Here is an 18,900-nt window from a genome sequence, read left to right on the forward strand (position 1 = left end):
TCAGGGACATGACAGATTGAGCAAAGTGCTCGCAAACTGGTGTGGACCATCTACTTGGTATAAAACACCATGACTCACTGTTGAATTATATTATCCTTTCAAGGGAATAGACAGACATATGTGATAGCTATTAATGTAAGTTAAGAAGAAAATAAAATCGAGGTAGACAGATAAATAATCTTACCAGTGTAGCAACTGATAGTTACTGAAGAAGGTAGAGAAACCTTTATGGGGACCTCAAGCTGGGCCTTGCTTGAAAGATGAGGATTTGCTTCTACAGACAGTGGGGAAGGGTGCAAATTCACGGAAGGTTTAAGGAATAGTGAAGATTGAGGGCACCTGAGTGGCTCTGTCGGTTAAGCGTCTGACTCCTGATCTTGGCTCAGGTCGTGATCTCACGGTTTGTGAGTTCAAGCCCTGCATCAGGCTCTGTGTTGATGGCGGAGAGCCTGCTTGGGATTCTGCCTCTCTTTCTCTCTGCCCCTCATCTGCTTGTGCTCTCTCTCTCAAAATAAATAAACTTAAAAGAAGAAAAGGAATAGGGAAGATTGGTAAGATGCAGGTAAACAAAGGGAGAAGATGAGGTATTAGTTGATAGTCACATTTAGCATTTACTTAATGCAAATAGTGCAGCTTTGGGGTGGGAGATGAAGCAATCTGGTATGTATTTTCTTTTAGCAGAGGCAGCTCTGGATGACATCATTGACCTGAAATGTGGGAGGACCGAGGCAGAGAGGAGAGACTAGTGGTTATCTGGGAGTCAGACATAAGGTTCTAATCAATAGCAGTATCTGTGAAGTGAATGGACACACGGAGACAGGTGCAGGCGTTACCGTGGCAGAAGCTGTGAAGTGCTGTGTCTATAAGTGAGGTGGTGGCGTTTATTGCTTCTCCCTGTTTGTGCCCCCTTCACTGTCCCGCACTGTCTCTCCCTCCACATTTCACTAACTCCCTCAAGAAGATTGTGGTTTCACCTTGTTCTTTATGTTGTCATGCTAGTAAAGCACACTTTTTTTTTTTAATTAGAGAGAGAGAGAGAGCAAGCAAGCGAGCACACAAGTGGGGAAAGGGCAGTGGGAGAGAGAGAATCTTAAGTAGGCTCCACGCTCCACGCACATCCCAATGTGAGGCTCGATCCCACAACCCTGGGATCATGACCTGAGCCCAAATCAAGAGTTGGGTGCTCAACCGACTGAGCCACCCAGGCACCCCCACAGTTTTGTTTTTAAGGATGTCATTTGCTCTTCTTTTGGTAGAAAAGAGAGACTGTCCCTGAAGTACCACCTTTGCTGTTCAGCGACGAAGAAAAGGAGGCACCATTCGGAGTGAAACCTGGGGATAAGAAGGTTGATGGTGGCAAAGACTCATCAGCAGTGGGGAGCACTCATTTGGTTGAGGAGTCAGAAAAGGTAGACTTCTTTTTTTTGCATTTATATTCTGAGGTGTTTGTTTCTCATGTTTTGTAAAATGCAGACACACCCACACACAAATGCACACACCCTTACTTTTTCTACCACAGAAAATAAATGGCTACTTTGTTGAATATATTGAAAATACTGAAAAGTCTGAAGAAGAAAATTGGATCCCTCCATTCAGGGAAACCTTCAACATCGTTCTTGCTGTTGGGTCTCTTTTCTGGGCAAATGTGCACACGGTGATGTGCGTGTCTCCTGTTTTACAGTCTTTTGTCATCTTGTGCCCATGTCCGTTTTGCCTTTCTCTCTCCAGGGTGTTCTTCCACATCTTGTTTTTCATTTTGGTTTTCTCTCTGCATGTTTGCTCTTTCTGACTTGTCCACTTGTACTTGAATTAAAATGGCAGTTTTAAGATTTTAGTCTCCCATTCCTTTATATTTAGTGGATGTTGGCTGTGAATTAGAGAGCAAAGTGAAATTTATCTCTCTTCTAAAACCTTTGCTTTCTTCTCCTGGGTGGTCTGTTATCTCCTGCAGGAGCCTGTGAAAAGGCTGCTGGCTGCACCTGGAGGTCAGTGATGTGCACCTCTTTTTTTTCTAACCTTTCCTGTTCTCTGCGTGTTCAGCTATTCACATTTAACCTCTGTTTCAGGACCTGTGTGAAGAATATTGTATATACTTTTCCTGTTGAGGCTCCTTAGAGCTGCAGTGATACAAATTTTTCACTTGTGCCTGAGACACTGTGACATTGTCTACCTGTAGTTTCTATGTGGACCTGTTCTCTGTTCCTGTAGCCCAAGTTACCCCAGTCATAGCCCCTTCCATACTTGAATTCTAATTGCTTATTGTACTGCTGGCCCTGACTTGAGTGTAAGCTCCTTGAGGATTGGGACCAGGTTTCTTTTGCTCATCACTATATCTGTAGTACTTAGCATGTTACCTCACTCATACTAGGCACTTTTATTTTTATTTATTTATTTATTTTTTAAGTTTTATTTACTTTGAGAGAGAGAGGGAGAGCATGAGCAGGGGAGGGGCAGAGAGAAGGAGAGAGAGAATCCCAAGAATGTCTGCTTCTCCCAAGCAGAGAATCCACACTGTCAGTGCAGAGCCCGACACGGGGCTCACACTCACAAACTGTGAGATCATGACCTGAGCCGAAATCAAGAGTTACCACTTAACCGACTGAGCCACCCAGGCACCCCCATACTAGGCACTTTTAAATTACGTATTTCTTCTGGGGTGCCTGGGTGGCTTAGTCAGTTAAGTGTTCAAGTCTTGGTTTTGGCACAGGTCATTATCTTGCGGCTTTGTGGGTTCAAGGCCCGCATCAGGCTCTACACTGGCAGCTCAGAACCTGCTTGGGATTCTCTCTCTCTCTCTCTCTCTCTCTCTCTCTCTCTCCCCCTCTCTCTCTGCCCCTTCCCCATTCACACTATCTCTGTCTCTCTCAAAATAAATAAACTTAAATAAATTACATATTTCTTCAAACAAGCATAGTTTTCACAGTTTAACCACTCAAATTAGGATGCATTTCACAATCAGTGGCATATTTTAGACTTGTTTTTTTCTTTCTCAGTGGTTCATAGAGTAATAGTGGATCTTAAAATCAATGGTATCTTACTTGAAATGTGGAACTTGTTGAATGAATAAATGCTACATTTTAGGATCATTTTAGTGGTTCTTATAATTGCATAATACAGTGTGACCTTCTACAATTTAAGTAATTTTGTCAGGTTTCTTCTTGGGACTTAGGTATTAATTAAATACTAGGAAATAATATGATCCACTCCTAGTGATGGATATTTGTGCTTTCTCTGTGACTGGCAAATTATTATTATTATTATTATTTTTAATTTTAATGTATTTTTTGACATTTATTAATTTATTTTTTTAATATATGAAATTTATTGTCAAATTGGTTTCCATACAACACCCAGTGCTAATCCCAAAAGACGCCCTCTTCAATACCCATCACCCACCCTCCCCTCCCTCCCATCCCCCATCAGCCCTCAGTTTGTTCTCATTTTTTTTTTTTTAATTTTTTTTTAACGTTTATTTATTTTTGAGACAGAGAGAGACAGAGCATGAACGGGGGAGGGTCAGAGAGAGAGGGAGACACAGAACCGGAAGCAGGCTCCAGGCTCTTAGCCATCAGTCCAGAGCCCGACGCAGGGCTCGAACTCACGGACTGCGAGATCGTGACCTGAGCTGAAGTCGGACGCTTAACCGACTGAGCCACCCAGGCACCCCTGTTCTCATTTTTTAAGAGTCTCTTATGCTTTGGCTCTCTCCCACTCCAACCTCTCTCTCTTTTTTTTTTTTCCTTCTCCTCCCCCATGGGTTCCTGTTAAGTTTCTCAGGATCCACATAAGAGTGAAAACATATGGTATCTGTCTTTCTGTGTATGGCTTATTTCACTTAGCATAACACTCTCCAGTTCTGTCCACATTGCTACAAAGGGCCATATTTCATTCTTTCTCATTGTGACTGGCAAGTTATTTATAGCTCATGAGCAACTGATGTAGATCAGGGTTGTAAATATGTATATCTCTTGATAGGCTGGAGGGACCTGTGACTTTAAACTGGTTGGAAAAATCATCTTTGGCTGTGAATTACCTGTGTAAGAGTCTCTGTTGGAGTAGATGATTGAGAGTTGACCTTAGTATTTTGTTACTTGGGATTAATGTGATTAGCTATAGTGCCCTGAAACATGCAAATGTCACAGTTACTGAATTAATGAAGAGTTGGGAAGGCCCCTCAGTAGAATTTGTATTTCTAGATGTTACTTATTTATTTATTTATTTTTTTTACTGTTTCCATTTTCAGGGAGGACCTTTGACTATATCTACTCAGGAGTCGGTTGAGCATTCTGATTTATTTTCTTCATCATCGCCCTTGGACAAAGGAACCAAAAGTAGAACCAAAACTGTTCTTAGTTTATTTGATGAGGAAGAAGATAAAACAGAAGATCAAAATAGCATCCACGCTCCAAAGAAAGAAGTGGGAAAGGTGAGCAAAAAGCAATAAAGTTTCAGGGTTTTGAAAGGGTTAAAGAATCTCATTTTAAGGTGTCAGTTCTGTCATATGAGTTACTTGAGTGTTCTGGTTTCTCTTCATCTTCACTAGCACTTGTTGATTTTTTTCTGTAATGGCCACATGTGGGTGAGGGTGTGGGGAAACTAGAATACTCCTGAGTTGCTGTTGGGAATGTAAATTAGTGTAGCCACTTCAGAAAACAATTTGGTAGTTCCTGAAATTATTAAACATGAGTCCCCCACAATGCCCAGCAATTCCACTCCTGGGTATATCCAAGAGTAATGAAGACATATTCACACACAACTAGAATGTAATGTTCTTAACAACGTTATTTATATTTATTTTATATATATATATATATATATATATATATATATATATATATATATATATTTATTTATTATAGTCTGAAGATGGAAAGAACTCAAAGTCCATCAGTTGATGAGTGGGTAAACAATGTAGTGTATCTATTCAAAATGGCATATTTGGCAATAAAAGGAATAAGTTACTGATACATGCTGCAACATGATGAACCTTGAAAACATGCTGAAAGAAAGAAACCAGTGATAAAGGACTACGTATTTTATGATTCCATTTATTTGAATGTCCTGAATTGGCAAATCCATAGAGCTACAAAGTAGAAGTGGTTGCCAGGGTCTGGGGGAATGGATGGATGAGAATGGAGAGTGACTGCTAATAGGTTTGGGGTTTCTTTTGGGGTAATGGGAAAGTTCTAAACTTACCTGGTGGTGGTGTTTGCACAACTCTGTGAATATACTAAAAATCACTGAATTACACACTAGGTGAATTTTATGGTGTATGAATTTTATCTCAATAGAGATATTTAAAAAAAAAAGAAACCCAAACAGGTGCCAGGCCATATTGCCAGTGCTTTTCGTAAACCAAACTGAGGAAATGGTCCATGTTGATTTCTATAAAAAAATGTTTTATTATTTTTTATTACAGTAGAAGTATAACCCTGTTTGTGAACGAGAGCTACACAGAGTGAATATGAATTACTTGCTGTATTTTCTTCCAGTCTTTTACTCTGTGATTTTGTACTGTGATTTTCATGGTCATGAAACTTTTTAAAAAATATTTTCATTTATTTATTTTTTTTTTTTAATTTTTTTTTTTTCAACGTTTTTTATTTATCTTTGGGACAGAGAGAGACAGAGCATGAACGGGGGAGGGGCAGAGAGAGAGGGAGACACAGAATCGGAAACAGGCTCCAGGCTCCGAGCCATCAGCCCAGAGCCCGACGCGGGGCTCGAACTCACGGACCGCGAGATCGTGACCTGGCTGAAGTCGGACGCTTAACCGACTGCGCCACCCAGGCGCCCCTCATTTATTTATTTTTATGTATTTGTTTAATTTTTAAGTTTCTTCATTTTTTGAGAGAGACAGAGAAAGTGAGTGGGGGAGGCAGAGAGAGAGGGAAAGAGAGAATCTCGAGCAGGCTCCACACTGCCAGTGTGGAGCTTGATGTGGGGCCTGAACCGTGAGATTGTGACCTTGAGCTGAAACCAAGAGTTGGATGCTTAACCAGCTGAGCCACCCAGGTGCCCCAATGGTCATGAAACTTTTAAACTTAGCTACTGTGTTACTGTGTTGCTGTGGGTTTTTATGTATAGTCAGTAATAATAATCAGTGACTTTTTAATGTGACACATCTCCTCAGTTGTGAGGGTTCTTTTGTTTCATCTGTGGTCGTGATACTAAATGTTATGGGTGAGAGAGTCTGCATTGTGTGAATGGAAGTCTCCGTTCTTGGATTCCACACAAGATTTATGTGAGGCTCTGCTTTCAAATAAAAACAGCCAGAAGGGAAGTAGCACGAAGGAATTTATGAAAGCGGAAACACTCTCAAGGTGGGAGAGCGGGCAGGTTCTGTAAGGTGAAGCCTGTCCCCAGTTTGTTTTGAGATTGGATGTTATAGGGTCTCTCTGGGCTGGGAGCTGGGGTAGTCTCTAATGGAGGCTGTTTCCAGTCCTTTGGGGAGCTCCTCCCACAGGTTGGGGGGGGTGCTTGACTCTTCAAAGCTTGTATAGGAAAGGTCATGGCAGCCTTTCTCCATTGTCGGGGTGGGGGGTTGTACCCGCAAAGCAAAAGCATTGTGACCAGTCTAGGGGTTACCCTGGGCAGAGGTGGAAGAGGAGAATGCGCGTTCTGCACTTGTGGGTCTTTGGTCTGTCAGCCCCAGGGTCTTGCAAGCCACAAGGTCAGGATGTTGTGTCCTCGGGTTTTTAATGTGTACCTTACTTATCATCGTCCTTATGTCCAGCCTTTGTCCCTATCAATCCCCTTCAAGGACTTGGGTCTCTGACTCGGGGCATTCCTTCCACTGCTCTGTTACAGTAGCTTGTACTTAACATAAAGAAGAGCTCTTCTGAATTGGCCCCCTGGAAATAACAAAAACAAAAAAGCAAAAAAAGGTAAAGAAGAAATAGGGAAGTATTTAAGAATGTCACGTCTGGGATATTACAGTGTCAAATCAAGTAATGTGAATAGTAATTTTCAAATGTCAGCTACCCTATCAAACAAAAATAAGTTGTTTGGAAGATAGTGGGATGGAAGGTGGGTGGGCATAGGAGAAGGTTGGCTCATCATCCCTGTGCCAGGTCTTTAGAGTAAGACGCTGACAGATTAGGGATACACACTTGACCACTGTGTAGTTTTTGGTATTAAGTGAGCTGCTCTTCTTCCCTTTGGAAATGAGATGGAGAAAACTTACTTGATTTTGTGTTTTCACCCTTAAAATGTTTCTCATTGTGGAATTAATGGGTTGTTTTATAAATAAAAAGTTCAGACATTTGTTACAGGCTGAAAGAGGATCTTTCCAGATGATGTATATGTTAATGTATTCCAGATCTGCATTTGCAAATGTATTTCCCACTATCTCTGGTAGCTCCATAGCCTTGTGTTGTGTGAATGTGTCATTCCCTTTGTGATTGGCACTTAGGCTGTGTCCAGCCTGTAGTCATTGGAAACAGCTGCAGGGGATATCTTTGTAGTTGCATATTTGTAGCTGTGATTTCCTTGAGGTAAATCCTTACAACTCCTCTTTTTTCCAGGGTCCTGATCCTGATACTCGCCCAAAGAGCACAGGTGTCTTTCAGGATGAAGAGCTCCTTTTTAGTCACAAGCTCCAGAAGGACAATGATCCAGATGTTGACCTCTTCTCTGGCACCAAGAAAACCAGGGTCAGTTTCAAAAGGTTCTTCACATCATGACTTTGTTACTGTATTAGATATTATAAGTCAATAGCTCACCTAGCTCTTTTTGTAAATTGCTTTTGTTTTGAATATTGAATTTGAGTTTTGTCTATTCCAGTTACTAGAGCCAAGTGCTGGGAGCCTATTTGGGGATGATGAAGATGATGATCTTTTCAGCCCTGCCAAGTCACAGCCTTTGGTATCAGCCTTTTGCTCTCAATACTGGGGTGTGGGGAAGGCCTCTGGGAAGGAAATTAATGTGTACTTATAAGAGGAAAACACGCAGAGAATTTTGGCGCTTACCAGTGAAGGAATGGCAAATGGCACGCTGATGATAGCGTTTGTGGTGTCCTCATCTTATGTTTCCTAATTAACATTAAAGCATTAACTAACCCAAGCTCTTACTGTATTACAGATTTGTTTGGTTTTTAAGTTGTTTATTGAAAGACCAGTGCATGCCACACGGTGACTAAATACCCATGCCTTTCAGGTGCACAGCTTTAAATTTGAGTGTTAGCCTGTTTGTGTCATTTGTCCCCACCCCAGTAGATTTTGTTAAGCACTCTCTATTTTGTTTAGCATAGCAGGAACTCCCGAGAAGGTCACGGTCTTTAGAATGCCATTTCTGAAATGCTGCATTAGTTGTATTAGTTCACCTAATGTTGAAATGTTCAAATGTTGTGTTAGTTCAACTCTCATTCAAGAAATGACCCAAAACTCAGAAGCCAGATTGTTTTTATGTATTATGACTTTTCTTTAAAATTTCTGAGATAGATGACAGGTGGTTGGTATTCTTTTTCTTTTGAAGATCTCAGAAAAGAAGAAGGTAGTGAAAAAAGACCACTCTGTATCCTCTGTCAAGAACCAGAAACATCCTGAATCCACTCAGCAGGGTATCAAAGAAAAAAGCACATTGAAACCGGAAACACCTCAGGTTAGAACTGCTTAAGGACTTTCAGCTCTTGCTTGTATCCCAGGACAGAGGGACTCCATCATGCATACCCAAGGGTACTCAGAGTTCTCTTGATTAGGGAGGAAACAGCAGCTAGGACGACTTCTCTCTCTTTATTGTATGGTTTAAAAAAAAAATTTCTTTTTCTAATTAAAAAAATTTTTAAAGTAAAGCTCTACATCCAGTGTGGGGCTTGAACTCATGACCTAGAGATCAAGATTTGTATTCTCTACCAACTGAGCCAGCCAGGCTCCCCTACTGTGTTTTTGTTTTGTTTTGTTTTGTTTTGTTTTGTTTTGTTTTGTTTTAAACACACTTCTCTGCCGCCTCATCTGTTCTCACTGTACACTCCAGTCTCATGAAGCTATACTTGTGATTACTGTTTTTGGACGACCTTCAAATTCAGTTCCAAGGTAGAGTTAATACAGGGTGAAGAATCTTCTTCCCGTTAGAACCTCCATTTCTCCCTTTGGACTACCTTGGAGTAGAGTTACATTAGAATTAAACATAAATTGTATCCAATTCCTTGGTTCCCCTTCTTGGTTACCTCTTCTGAGGTCACTGCTGATAGGTCTCTGTTCTCAGCAGTCTTCTCTCCAGAGCTCCTCCTGGGAACAGGCCATGACTGGAAAGTGAGTTCTGGTTCTGGATTCCAGCTGTCTCTGGATGTCTTACTGAGGCTTCAGTGTCCTGAGCTGTGAAAACAAAGCCCTGGGAATAGCACGTCTCCAACGACTTGTCCCAAGTTTCAACTTCCTTTGCTTCTAGAACCTCAGTGTGTTAGGTTGTGGGTGAATTTCTGTGTGCTCTGTGATATTTGCTGTGTGGGATAACCAGCATGGTAATTTTGCCAACTGGTCAGGTTTTGGTACTCTGATAACCCTGTGGTTCTTACAAATCTAATTCATGATCTTTGTCTGCCTTTACTCCATTTACGGTCTGCCAGCGTTCCACTCACACAGCAGAAGAAGAGGCATAAGTGAAAGATTTTGAGGCCCCAGGAGAGATTTGAATGCCTTTCCCTAATTAGAATCACAGAAAGTGACAGCTTCACCTTCCATCAAATTTAATAGACATAAGTGTAATCCAAGAGGCACTTTTCTTTCTATTTCCCTAATGGATTGTTAACCAAATGTAATTTCACACAGGACTCACCAGGTCCCGCTCCATTTAAAACCAAAGAACCATCCCCTCGGATCTGGAAAATACAAGTAATTATAATGTGTCTGGAATCTTCACTGCCTGCCTTGTGGCATCTATAAACTTTTTTGAATATTTACTTTTGTCAACTGTTGCCAGGCATTTTCGCATCTCTTTCCCACCCTCTAGTTGTTGCTTCTTGTGTGCTGCGTCTGTAACATCTTTTCTTTGGTCCCAGTGGTGGGCACAGGTATATAATCCTCTATTTTAATTCTAAGACTTGATCGGGAGACTTCCCTGCATTTCTCTCTCTCCTGTTGTATTATACATTATGTACACCGCGTCTCTTGTCATGTGTTACACTAGTAATCATAGACTGCTGAGTTTTAAGAAGACATACAGAGTAAGTGTCATTTTTCTCTTTTAGGCAAATTTAGCGATTAATCCAGCAGCCTTGCTGCCTGCAGCGGCTCCCCAGATCTCTGGAGTAAAACCTGTTTTGCCAGAATTGGCTTTTCCTTCATCTGAACCCGAGAGGATCCACGGTCTGGAAAGTATGCCCGCTCTTCCTAGTAGTGGGGAGGCCGGCGTGAGTTTCGATCTTCCAGCTCAGGCAGACACCTTACACAGTGCAAATAAGGTGATGAAGCCACCTTTGCTTGCTTTCTTGCCTTTTTTTTTTTTTAATCCAGAATAACTTGTATATTTCTAACTAGTCCATCAGTTATACAATCATAGGCTGCCTCCCACTAACCATTTGAAGGAGGCACCTCAGCCTTCCTTCAGCCTCTCCACCCTCCTTACACCTTCCTAACTCTGCGTCCACTTTTCCATTGCCCGTGTTTGTTACTTTTACATTCTGCTCAGTATCCACAGTGAAGTCCCACTGTCTCCAGGCTCTCCTGCGTTGCCACCTGCAGGTCTAAACAGAGCAGATCGTGTCCCTCCTCTGCTGGCTCCTTACTGCCCAAAGGAGGACATTCAGGCTCCTCGGTTTGGTATTAAAGCCTCTTACAATCCACACTAACTGAAACTTCCACCTTGCCCACCAACCACTCCACACCGTCAGCCTACACTGCAGTCACACCAGGCACCATTCCTTGAACACACACACAACCACCCACTGCTGCCAGCAGCTTGTGCTGCTACCTCTGTCAGCAGTGCTCTTGCTCATCGACAGACTGCTCAAACTTCACTGCTTCTGTGATATTTCCCCTGGTGCCCTCTTGTGTTAGGCTCCCTTCTCTGAGATCCCATGGCAGTTACTTCCCGGCTGGTATGGTCCTGTCACCCTGTTCCACAGGACTGTGGGTATGTGCTGCATGGACTGAACTCTTCGAGGTTTTGCTTTCATTTTAGTTGGTTCTCTTTTTTCTACCTAGTCTTCCTTCTCTAGAAAATCTTAGCTGATGTCTGAGTAAGCAACAGCACCTAAGATAACTCTGGTGAATACATTCATTTTAAGTGTTTCCAAAACTCTTTTCCTCGTGAAAAATAAAATATCCTTCTTTTTGTTCTATTTTTTGTCAGCCTTTGGTGAGGGGGAGGGTAAGTTTACATTGGCTACTTCATAAAATTATTTGTGAAATTTCCTTGAAATAGGTAAACATAGCCAAGTACTTTGGCCAAAGAAGCTTGTACCTTCTTAAAACTACTTGATTGTATATTTTGGAAAATATCACAAATACTGCATTATTGCTAATGAGTAACTTCTGTTTTGAGGTTATATTAAAAGTTCTGATTTCTAAGCCACATTTTTTATGTCAAATATTCAACATTTAAATTTAGTGTTTGTTGACTTGAAGAGAAGAGCACGTTAGATTCCCTGTCTTTGATTGTCTCTTATCTTCCTGGTTTTGGAGCCTGATTGTAGGCTAGCCTCTTGTAAAGGTTAGCATTAGAATTCCCCCTGATTCTCTCTTGTTTTGAAAGAGACCCACATGTAAACCAAGGGCAGAGTAAGGGCCGGGAAGGGTTGTGGCACACAGAGTACCAACATGCCTACTTTGCAGGGTTCCAGCAGCAGATGAAGCCTTTTGTGTGAAATTAAACAGAAATTGCCCTGCAAAGACTCCATGGGGAACACTAAAGGATTAAGAGTAACATAGTCTTGGAGTAGCTATTAAATGTCTTTGGAAATCTTTAGGAAATAATCCTTTCTCTGTCTTGGATAATATCTTGATTGAGGGATTGAAGTAGACCAGACAACCTTATAATATTCTGAGTCACTGATTATTTGCTACGTTAGCTTTGAACACCTTTTTGTTCTTCTTTTTAATCGTTAGATCAACACATGGTTTTTTGCCATTGCAGAGTCGGGTCAAAGTGCGAGGGAAGCGTAGACCGCAGACCCGTGCGGCTCGGAGGTTGGCTGCCCAGGAGTCCGGTGAGGCCGAGGATGTGAGTGTCCCCAGAAGATCCATTGAACGCTTGGTAGATGGCGACATTTCACCAGGTGACCCTCAACCACAGCCCAGGGCAGCTGGGAGAAAAGACATCTCTGAGGAGGCTGAGGCAGCTGCCGCTCCAACTTGGGCAGGTGGTCCTGTACCTGAAGTAGACAGAAGCCCCTTTGCGAAATCTCTGGGTCAGCCTCTTGAGGATGACATTTTTGATTCTGGAGATATCTTTTCCAAGGGCACTGGCTCTCAGCCCACGGGGAGAAGAAAAGCCAAGACAAAGGCAGCAGATGGCCTGGCCAACCCAACAGGGGGAAGTAAAGAGAAGAGCCCCATGTTTCCCTCTCTAGGTGAGGCAGGCAGTGATTATGATCTCTTCCAGTCTGTTAAACCAAAACCAGCAAAGAAAAATCCTTTCCCGCTCCTGGAAGATGAGGATGATCTCTTTACAGATCAGAAAGGCAAGAAGAATGAGTCCAAATCCAACGGTCAGCAGGAGGCCATCTCAAAAGCACAAGATATTTTTGAGGTAAAAGGACATGAGAGTACTTTCTGGGCCTGTTTCTGTGTTAAGACAAACACCCGATTGGCTCATTTGAGCCATAGGTTACAATAAGCTCGTTTCATTGCTGCTTGCTACCTATTTGCTTAGTACTTACAATTAGGATCTTTTATTAGTTACTCTGAAATTTACTCAAAAGTAGGTTTTTGTTTCGTTTCACGTGGGGGTGGTTCTTGGCTGGCTATGGCCATTGATTCAAGTCTTGATTTTCATAGTTTTTATCAGCATGTTGTTTCAGTCAGCTTTCTTGGCATGCTGCTCTATGACATATATAAAGCAGCATCAGTGCAGCTTAAGTGTTTCGCCTCTGGTTCTTGGGGAAACAGGCCCTAGCTGGAGTACAGGCAGTAAGGCCTTCAAGTGCTACTGTCTGAGCAGGTGTTTATTGAACATCTGGGTACTAGAGACACAAAATGAACTAGGACCAGTGTGTAAGGGGAATTGGATACAGGCAGGGCAACAGATAAATAAAATGTTTTCAGATAATGTTAAGTGGCATGATGAAAACAGCTCCGGTCAGAGAACAGAGTGATGGAAAGGGTAGGAGGACTCCTTAACAAAGGACTGGAAGAGAAAGCCTCTCTACAGAGGTGGCATTTGAGCTGGGACTAGAAGAAAGACAAGGACTGGGCCAGGCAGAGAGCTGGAGTGGGGCATTCCAGGCAGAGAGGGCAGGTCACATGGCTGTTGCAAACTATAGTGGCAGTTAGTATTTCTACCACTTGATTTAAAATTGTTTTACTTCTGTTTTGGCTCAACAAGGATGATATATTTGCTACAGAAGCAATTAAACCCTCGCAAAAAGCAAGAGAGAAGGAAAGAACATTTGAATCCAACTTGTTTGATGATAACATTGATATCTTTGCTGACCTAACTGTAAAACCAAAAGAAAAGTCCAAAAAGAAAGTGGAAGCTAAGTCTATATTTGATGATGATATGGGTAAGTTTGATTTTCTACACATGACACAGAGAGTCATTGCCATTCAGGGACTTGATACTTCTCCTACCTTTGTTTCGGCCCTTTCCTGGAAAACATTCCCCACTGGGTTTCCTTTGGCTTGCTGTATAGTCCTGAGTTAGGCTGAGAATGGATAAGTAAATGGACTGGTTATTTTGGTGAAACAACTTTTTGCTCTGATGGACATCAAGGAATTTGAAGGAGCCCGGATTTTGACCTTAAGTATAATTTAACTTTTATATTAGTGTGCCCCCTGCCAATTATCTGTGATAACTCAGAACATTCTGATGTTACGAAGGGAGGCTCAGAAACTGCCCCACATGCTGAAGTTGGCTGAGGTGGCTGCCTCAGGCGTGGGGCACTTGTCTGAGTCAGAGTTCTAACTGAGGAGTGAGTGTCAGTCATTCAGAGAATGGAGGGGGCCAGTGCAGTAGGAAAGTGGTGCTATACATGAAAGCAGGTTATAACTCAGACTTAGCATCTCACAAAAGATCTTCTGTGTTTGTAAACATGCTCACTTGGGCAAGCCAAATGCCTAAACTCAAATGTGGGGCTTCTGATATATCTGGTGTTGATGGGTAGGACTTGAGTTGAGGCCAAATGCACACTGTCTCCTCCTTCCCCCCTCTCTCCCAGGTCTAGACCTTGGGGTTAATTGGGAGAAAGCAGCTGTACTGCCACATGGGGCCTGTTCCTGGAGTAAGCTGTGTGCTGTGTCTCCACCTGCTTCCCACCACAGGGGATGCAGAAGAGACTTCGCTGTTTTTCGTTTTGTTTGTTTGTTTTTAATTACAAAAAAAGCAATACATACCTGTTGTAATAGATTAGTATTATTTGGAAAATGTAAAATGTGAAAAACAATCCCTAGAGGTCACCACTGTTGAGTGTTGGGTGTATATATCTTTTCAGCTGTGGTGATGTTAATATAGCTTTGCATACGTAGAAATGTATGCTTATTTTTTGCAAAATATGAATATATTTTATCTGTTCTGCAGTCCTTTTAGTCACTTACTATCTTCCCATGCCAGTACATAGAGATCTATCTGCTTCCTTGTTGTTAGTGGTTGTGTAGTATCCTTTTGTATTTAGCCATTAGCACGTTGAAGGTGATCTAGGTTGTTGCCAAGTTTTCTTTGTTACAAATAATGCCAGGCCTTTAACAATTGTGTATACATATCTCTATGTAAACATGCTCAAATCTCTGTAGGATGGAATCTTAGCAGTAACATTGCAGGTGAGTCACAAAACACTACAGTCAGTGAAACAACTGAACACGAATGTAGTCATAAAGACTTACATTCTTAGAATTGACATGTCTCAGGTGCATTTATTTTCTTTTTTTTTCTTTTTTTTTTTTTAATTTTTTTTTCAACATTTATTTATTTTTGGGACAGAGAGAGACAGAGCATGAACGGGGGAGGGGCAGAGAGAGAGGGAGACACAGAATCGGAAACAGGCTCCAGGCTCTGAGCCATCAGCCCAGAGCCCGACGCGGGGCTCGAACTCACGGACCGCGAGATCGTGACCTGGCTGAAGTCGGACGCTTAACCGACTGTGCCACCCAGGCGCCCCTGGGTGCATTTATTTTAAAAGAGGGTGACTCCTATGTTGGATTTCCCTTTGCTTATTTGTATTGCCCTTTCCTTTGAAAACCTTGTGGGAAGAGAATGTAGAAGTAGGTATAATGTCACGTAAAGTCAGGGGCTGGATTGGAGTTCCAGTTATCCTTCCCTTTTTCCTGTCCTCCATGTGAACACGCATACATTTGTAGTTGAGAAAATTGTGATCTGCGAGAACTTGTGATTTGTATGTGGTCGTAAAACTTAATTAGTAGCAAAGCCAGGACCAGTATCTAAGAGGCTTGGCTCTTAGTGTTCTTGGTATTCCATACTGTTACCAGACTTGAGTATTTGGTGATTTATGTAGATGTGTCTTAAAAGCACCCATTTTCTTGCCTGTTCAGCAAATCTTTGTCTTTTCTTCTTTTTTTTTTTTCCTTTTTAAAGATGATATCTTCTCGTCTGGTATCCAGGCTAAGACAACCAAACCAAAAAGTCGATCTTCACAGGCAGCAGCCGAACCACGATCTGAACAGAAGGTGTCCAACATATTTGATGATCCCTTGAATGCCTTTGGAGGCCAATAGAGCAGGGTATCACATCTCACTCTTCAGCTACATCCTTGAGTTATTGATGCTGTCTTACGTGCTCATCGTCTTAATTGAATTAGAAAAAGCAAATAATGAAACAGTACACCTTTCTTACCCGGCATACTTAGTATTTTTCTGCCCTGGTTTTAATCATGCTTAATACTGCAAAACAAAAATAAATATTTCACAGTGTTTTTTTTTTTTTTTTTAACTATATTTTTATTTAATTAGCCTTGATGGGGTCACAGTATGATTTAGGGCATGTTGGAGAAGAAACCTCTGTGTGCCTTTCATGAGTGGGCGGGAATTCCAGAGGAAGCAATGGCAGACAGATGATCAGGAGTCTTCCTTTCATGGATAAAAGCCCTAGCTTAGAGCCTAGGCAGGTGATAGAGGAAGGGGATGGGATTATGTATTTCATGACTCTTTGCAGAGGAGGTTTCCTCTTATTCCAATGAATTTTGAAAATGCCTCTATAGGTTAATTAAGGCAAGGTTTGGTAAACTGTGGCCCTCTGTTGTCTGTTTTTGTAAATAAAGTTTTATTGGAACACAACCATGCCCATTCATTTACATGTTGTCTATGGCTGTTTTCACCCTACCTATGATGCTGGAGTTCAGTAATTATGACAGGATGGCCCACAAAACCTAAGATACCTTCTATCTGTCCCTTTACAGAAACAGTTTTCTGACCCTTGCTCTAAGGCATCCATTTCCATTTCTTTGGAACTTTGAAAAACGCAGAATGAACCTAGATACTGGAAGGAAAAGTGCTGAGGATGGAAATGTCCTCCTGTAGAGCAGCACTCACTGTTCCATAGAACTTTGAACTGATGGGAATATTCTATAACTGTTGTCTAATGTGGTAGCCACTAGCTGCACGTGTAGCTGACCCCTCCTCCAGTCTGTGTTTTCTTGGACTATGCCTCCTTGGTGCTAAGTATTCAAACTATAACCATGGCACAGTCTTGTTCTTTTTGGTTTTTGCTTTTTTTAAATTTGTTTTATTATTTTTTTTTTATTTTTAGGGAGAGAATGAGGGAGAGGGGCACAGAGAGAGAAAGGATCTTAAGCAGGCTCCATGCTCAGTGCAGAGCCTGATGTGGGACTCAATCTCAAGACCCTGGGATCATGACCTGAGCTGAAATCAAGAGTTGGATGCTCAACCAACTGAGCCACCCAACTGAGCCACAGCCTTTTTTTATTTAAAAAAGAAATTTTTTTAATGTTTATTTTGAGAGCACACGTGTGCTCGTGACTGAATGGGGGAGAGGCAGAGAGAGAGAGACAATCCCAAGTAGGCTCTGTGCTGCTAGCGTAGAGCCCAAATGCAGGGCTCTACCTCCCGAACCACAGGATCATGACCTGGGCCAAAATCAAGAGTCAGCTGCTCGCACAACTGAATGAGGCTTTCAGGCACCCCATCCATGGCACAGTCTCGTAGGCAGGCCCGTTTGGTTTCACCAATCCTGAAAGCACTAACTTCTTCCTTGGGCACTTTTAAGATTGAACTTGGAATTGCTGATTTTGAGAGATTTGGTAGAGCTCTCACAGATCAACTCTTTGTGCTGCTCTGCTGTGAGAGTGACTTGATGGCAGAAGAGAGTGCTTATACCTTCTGTTCCTTAGGTTACTTGTGTATACCTACTCCTGAGGCTGACTCAGTAAGCATTTGTTACATGGTTTTCTTTGGGAATGGTCAAATCTACTTATCCATCATTAGGACTGATTCCAGGAAATTCATAAGAGAGAAAATACGCAAATTCCTATTTTGAGAGGCTTCAAAGCGGGAGGGAGATAATAAAATCTCTTTAAGGGGCTCCTATCTATTCAGTATTGGAGTTGAAGAAGGAACTAGTGTTGAGAGCCTGAAGATGAAGGTCCTTGGGTCTCCTCATAAACCCCAGGGTGTGCTCAGCATTGAACTGTTGGAGAGTAATTGATGGGTGGGGTCTTAGGAGAATGAGATGTTGGGGTTCATCTTAGATTCATTCCTCTGAGTCACAAGATGAGGATGATGAAGCCGGGAGGAGGATTGTTCGCTATCGTTTGGGTAATTCACCTAGTGAAATAGGCCAGTTTGGGAAATCTGTAAGGGTTGGATTTAGAACATGTGGGGAATGGAGAGAAAAAAAAAGTGGGTGTGGGGGGGCATTTCAGGTTTGTAAGGTTTATGTCGTCTTTTAGGATGTACACTCGGAGTTCAGCGCCTTGGGAATTAGAACAGAAAAAGGAATGTAGCTGAGTTTACCCAACTCAGATTTAAGTGATCAAGGTGTCCATGCTAATACCTGTCCTACACTTCTCAGTCCATGAATTGGATGAAGAATGATAGAGACCAACAGAGGGTATTTGCTTTTGCCCTTTTTGACCATGTACAGCAATGGCCCCATATTTCAGATGAGACCATTGAGGCCAGAAAGTCAGGAAACAGTGAAGCACAGGAAGGGTGATCTGTTAAAGGCAGGATGGCCCTGCACGGGGTCTGGAAAGGACCAACTGGAAGGCGTTGCCTGCTACCCTCCTCACCCCAGCACTTGGGCCACGTCCAAGAGCAATCTTAGGACGGCCTCAGGCAAGGTGCAAGCCATGCTCTCGGGCCTGAAGCCAATCTCGCCGCTCCCAGGAGGCCGTGCGGCTTGTCTCTGGCCCGCCCAATTCAGTCCTAGTCAGGTGCCCAGTGTTGGTAATAAAGGGCCAACATCCGGGCCTCTCCTAACCGACACCCACCATCGAACGCTAAAGCAGCCCCGGCTACCGAGCAACCGCCGGCGTCGGGCAGCCAGGCCCCGCCCCTGCCCGTGCCCTCGCTGATTGGAGGGTGACGTGAGCGCTGGTGAGTGATTGGTAGGCGGTGGCACAAAGGGGCGGGGGCGCGGCGGCGGCGGCGGTGTGTTTCTCGTCAGTGCCTGCCGCGGCGTAGCTCGCGGGGCCGCGCCTCTCTGTAGGCCTGCGGGCGGGCGAGGCAGTGGACGAGACAGCCGGGGAGGGCGCCCGGGGCTGCGGGCCGCTGAGCGGGTTCGCGCTTTCGCCGGCCTCCGCGGGCCGGAGAGGAGCGCCGGCCGCTCGGCAGC

General features: G+C 42.9%; 1 protein-coding gene across 4 annotated transcripts in view; it reads left to right on the plus strand.

The window, feature by feature from the left end:
* WASHC2A (WASH complex subunit 2A) overlaps window positions 1-16,382 on the plus strand; it is a 63,858-nt gene extending 47,476 nt beyond the window's left edge. For 2 of the 4 annotated variants that reach the window (XM_086680285.1, XM_086680286.1), the window contains exons 22-31: window positions 1,257-1,409; window positions 4,244-4,426; window positions 7,527-7,655; window positions 7,786-7,866; window positions 8,476-8,601; window positions 9,768-9,830; window positions 10,187-10,399; window positions 12,073-12,687; window positions 13,483-13,660; window positions 15,685-16,382. In XM_086680285.1, coding sequence (XP_086536411.1) covers window positions 1,257-1,409; window positions 4,244-4,426; window positions 7,527-7,655; window positions 7,786-7,866; window positions 8,476-8,601; window positions 9,768-9,830; window positions 10,187-10,399; window positions 12,073-12,687; window positions 13,483-13,660; window positions 15,685-15,824 — 1,881 coding nt within the window. In that variant the 3' untranslated portion in view covers window positions 15,825-16,382. The remainder of the gene's footprint in view (window positions 1-1,256; window positions 1,410-4,243; window positions 4,427-7,526; window positions 7,656-7,785; window positions 7,867-8,475; window positions 8,602-9,767; window positions 9,831-10,186; window positions 10,400-12,072; window positions 12,688-13,482; window positions 13,661-15,684) is intronic. The other 2 variants (XM_086680288.1, XM_086680289.1) reach the window with 2 other exon arrangements.
* Window positions 16,383-18,900: the final 2,518 nt, after the last annotated feature.

The sequence above is a fragment of the Puma concolor genome, chromosome D2 (assembly GCF_028749965.1).
Source record: "Puma concolor isolate L17-30 chromosome D2, mPumCon1.1.hap2, whole genome shotgun sequence".
NCBI classification, from domain to species: domain Eukaryota; kingdom Metazoa; phylum Chordata; class Mammalia; order Carnivora; family Felidae; genus Puma; species Puma concolor.